The sequence below is a fragment of the Sorex fumeus genome, unplaced genomic scaffold, assembly GCF_029834395.1.
Source record: "Sorex fumeus unplaced genomic scaffold, SorFum_2.1 ptg000030l, whole genome shotgun sequence".
Lineage (NCBI taxonomy): Eukaryota > Metazoa > Chordata > Mammalia > Eulipotyphla > Soricidae > Sorex > Sorex fumeus.
Window position 1 is genome coordinate 14,013,809 of NW_026606087.1, and position 3,671 is coordinate 14,017,479.

The following is a 3,671-nucleotide window of genomic DNA, read 5'->3' on the forward strand; positions in this document are numbered from 1 at the left end:
ATAGACACAGAAGTAAACCCTGAGCACTTCCAGATGTAGCCTTACAACACCCCCAATATGGTACAATAAAATATAAAATCAGAATATCAATACATCACTTGCAGTATTGTATACAGTTATCTAGATAGACATTCCCATTGTGGCTGAATCTTCTGAAGGTGACATTCTAGGCATCTAAATTCTAATTTTGTAATCTATGGAAATTCTAGAACTAGAAAAAGGGTCAAGTATAAAATGTCAAAAGCCCAAGGCATACTGATGGATCTACACTCACAATGAAGTGATTTAAGTGCTGTGTGTCTGAGACTTTACCTGAGATCCTGCTGTCAATACTGTATCTTCGATGGGATCAGGATATTAGCTTTGTGGAAGAGTCCTTCCTCCAATATGTGAAGCCATGGGTTCAAACCTCAGCACTTCCTACCACACCGTCCCTCCAAAAACTCCATAAAAACCAGTGCCTTAGAGGGTATTTTCTATTTTTCCTCTTCAAATATGTCCTTACCCAAGTGATAATGCTCTTCTTAAAAACTTAGTGATTTTTCAAAAGTCAAAAACTTTTTAAAGTCAAAGTTGCTAGAATCAAAATTTACTTTTTCACAGTCTTATCTGTGGTCTTAGAATGAGACCAAAGTATATATTTTATTTTATTTTATTTTATTTTTTGTGGGGTTGGAGGATGTTTGGTTACACCTGGAGTTGATGAGGGCTTAATCCTGTCTCTGTGCTTGGGAATCAATCCTGCTTGTGCTTGTTGGACCATACATGGTGCAATGGATAGAACCAGGGATAGCGATGTGCAAGAGGAAGCACCTTAACTCCTGTATTATCTCTTTGGCCCTATAGCTTGTCTTTTACTTACATGTTCTTTGAAACAGAACACTTCAACATGTTTTAAAGACACAAGATGCCTCTAAGACTCAGATCAAATTGATTGACTATTCACATTTTAATTGTGTTCATATAGAAACATGAGATACTGAGGGAGTCACAATTGCTTTAAAGCAATTTAGTAGAGAATAAGTAACTAGAATTATTAATTTCCAAGCTAGTGTTTTGACCAGTGCCTTTTATTCTCAGCTATCAAACCATTTCAGTTATTTATCAAACTCAAGTCTTTTGTTTTCAATAATGACATTGACTGGTACAAAACAGATTTTTAGAGAGAAGCATTTAATTTTTTTAAAAGTCCATTTTATTCAAAATAACATTGAATTTATTTAAATCAAATAATAAAGAGGTAGGGATAGTCAGTGCCCTTCCCCCACTCAGGCTACCTCTAACTATGACCTCATCACTGACATCATATCCCCTAAGGGATATGGCTCTGGAGAAGGGAAGCTGCCACCTTCATGGGAGTCAGGTGGCTGCAGGGTCATTCTGGGTGGTGGCATCCTCAGGGCGTGGTAAGAGGACAGAGCTAGACACCTATTCGTCCCTGTGCCCAGGTGTGCTCAGTGCTTCACCTGAGCTCCTATAGGTCCCCAGGTGACCCTGCACTCTGCTTTTCAGGAAATATGGCACAGGCTAGGGAAGAAGCAGGGGACAGTAGACTGGTGTCTGGTAGGGAGCTTTCACACATCATCAGAGTGTCTGTCAAGACTCCACAGGACTGCCAAGAATTTATGCTGGCAGAAAATAGCAGTGTCCGCCACTTTAAGAAGCAGATCTCCAAACGTCTTCACTGTGACATGGATCGACTGGTGCTTATCTTCACTGGAAAGATCCTTCGAGATCAAGATATTCTGAGTCAGCGTGGCGTTCTTGATGGTGCAACAGTCCATTTGGTGGTAAGAACCCGCCTGAAGGGAACTCAGCCGAGTGCTGGGAGTCAACCAGGTCCCATGTGCCCCTGCACCCAACGCACTGAATCATCCACCTCAGAGAGTGTCAGCGTACTGGCCCGATTGGGCCGTCTGGTGAGAAACTCGCCTGATTTGGCTGACTTTCTAGCTCAGCTAGGTCAACTCCTGATGACTGCACCTGAGTCTGTGCTTCAGTTCTTGGAAGACCCTCTGGTTCAAAGTAGTGTGGCAAGTGAGAAGCCAGCTAATACTAGCCATGTTCCTGAATCCTCAAGAGCATTACAGAAACCTGAGCCAACCCTTAAGACTCCAGAAACCTTACAGAGCCCAGCCCAACAGCAGGAGTTGCTGCAGGCAGCCAAGCCGGGGCCCGAGACCCTGATGGCTGCGCCAGGTGGTGACAATGTGACTCCTCAGGTCTGCTCTAATTTGCAGCAGCTCATGCTCTACACTCTGGCCCAGCTGGTTTCCAGCAAAGGCCACAGCTCAGGTTCAGAACACTGCAGAGATGAAGCCAATGCTCTTAGCAGTACTGACACCCCTGCCAACATCCCCACTACCTTTGGGCCTGTGAAGTCACTGGTCCAAGAGATCAGGGCAGGAATTGCTGCCCAGGCCAGAGTCACAGGCACGGCCTCAAACCAAACCAATTCAGGGAGCAGAAATGTCATGCTGGACTTCTCAGGTCAGGACCCTGCCTCCCAGGAAAGCCAGCAGCCCATGGAGAAAGCAAATCTAACCAATCATCTGAGACCATCACCATTGGACTTGCGTCGAGCCTTGCATGTTCTGCAACAGAATCCAGCTTTGCTACACCAGCTAACAACAGGCAGCCCCCTGAGACATCACATACCACTTCTTCCGATCCTCACCAACCCCAGAGCACTGCAGGCATTAATACAGATAGAAAAGGGCCTGCAAACGCTGTCCAAGGAAGTGCCTGGGCTAGGACCTTGCTTATGGGGCACAGGTAGACCACATGGAGCTAGAGGAGTTCCTGAAACTAGGGGCACAGGACAGGATCATAAAGCAGACCCTGTGCAACCAACCATGGCTGTTCTTCAGCTTCTCCATGCACTGGCCAATGCCTGTGCCCAGCCTACCCCATTCTCACTATGCTCATTACCCCTCACAGAAGGTCGCTACCAGCAAGAATTGGAACATCTGAAGGCCATGGGTTTTGTTAATCATGACGCCAATTTACAGGCCCTGACTGCCACAAATGGAGATATTCATGCTGCCATAGAGAAGCTTCTGGGGATACAAGAACCCTAGCTTTCTCCCACTACTGTCCACAATGCAGCACCTATGGACAAAGAAGAAAAGAAAGGGAAAGGGAAGGGGAGGGGAAGTAGCTTATTTTGGGAATTCCTCCTACTTAGATCATGCATACACTAAGAAAAAAAAACTCTTTCCCTTGTTATCCAAGCTTGTTCTACATTAAAAATAAAGGATTGCTTGGAATTTATGCATAATTTTATTTTGTGTGGCAGGGTAGCAAAAGGTGGGCAGCTAAGAGAATACTGTTTGAGGTTAAATAATGTAGACTGATGTATGTTAACACATATGTTTTATGTTTTCAGGTCTGGACCTCAATCTCTGATATCAAACTCCTAATCTCAATAATATATTCTAGCTTTGTATATATGATTCTCACCCGCACGGCAAAGCTTGGCAAGTTACCTGTGATGTATTCAATATGCCAAACACAGTAAACAACAAGTCTCAAAATGAGACTTTACTGGGCCCGCTTGAGCAAATCTATGAACAACGGGAGGATAGTGATACAGTGAGTGTATATATGTTGGGTAAATCCTGAGTGTTTTTAGCATTTTTACTTCTGATTGATTGGCTGTTCTATTCCCC

General features: G+C 44.2%; 1 protein-coding gene across 1 annotated transcript; it reads left to right on the top strand.

The window, feature by feature from the left end:
- The first annotated feature begins 1,517 nt into the window (after positions 1–1,517).
- LOC130025436 (ubiquilin-3-like) lies at positions 1,518–3,080 on the top strand. Its single transcript, XM_056116383.1, has one exon. The coding sequence runs from the start codon at positions 1,518–1,520 to the stop codon at positions 3,078–3,080; it is 1,563 nt and encodes a 520-aa protein (XP_055972358.1).
- Positions 3,081–3,671: the final 591 nt, after the last annotated feature.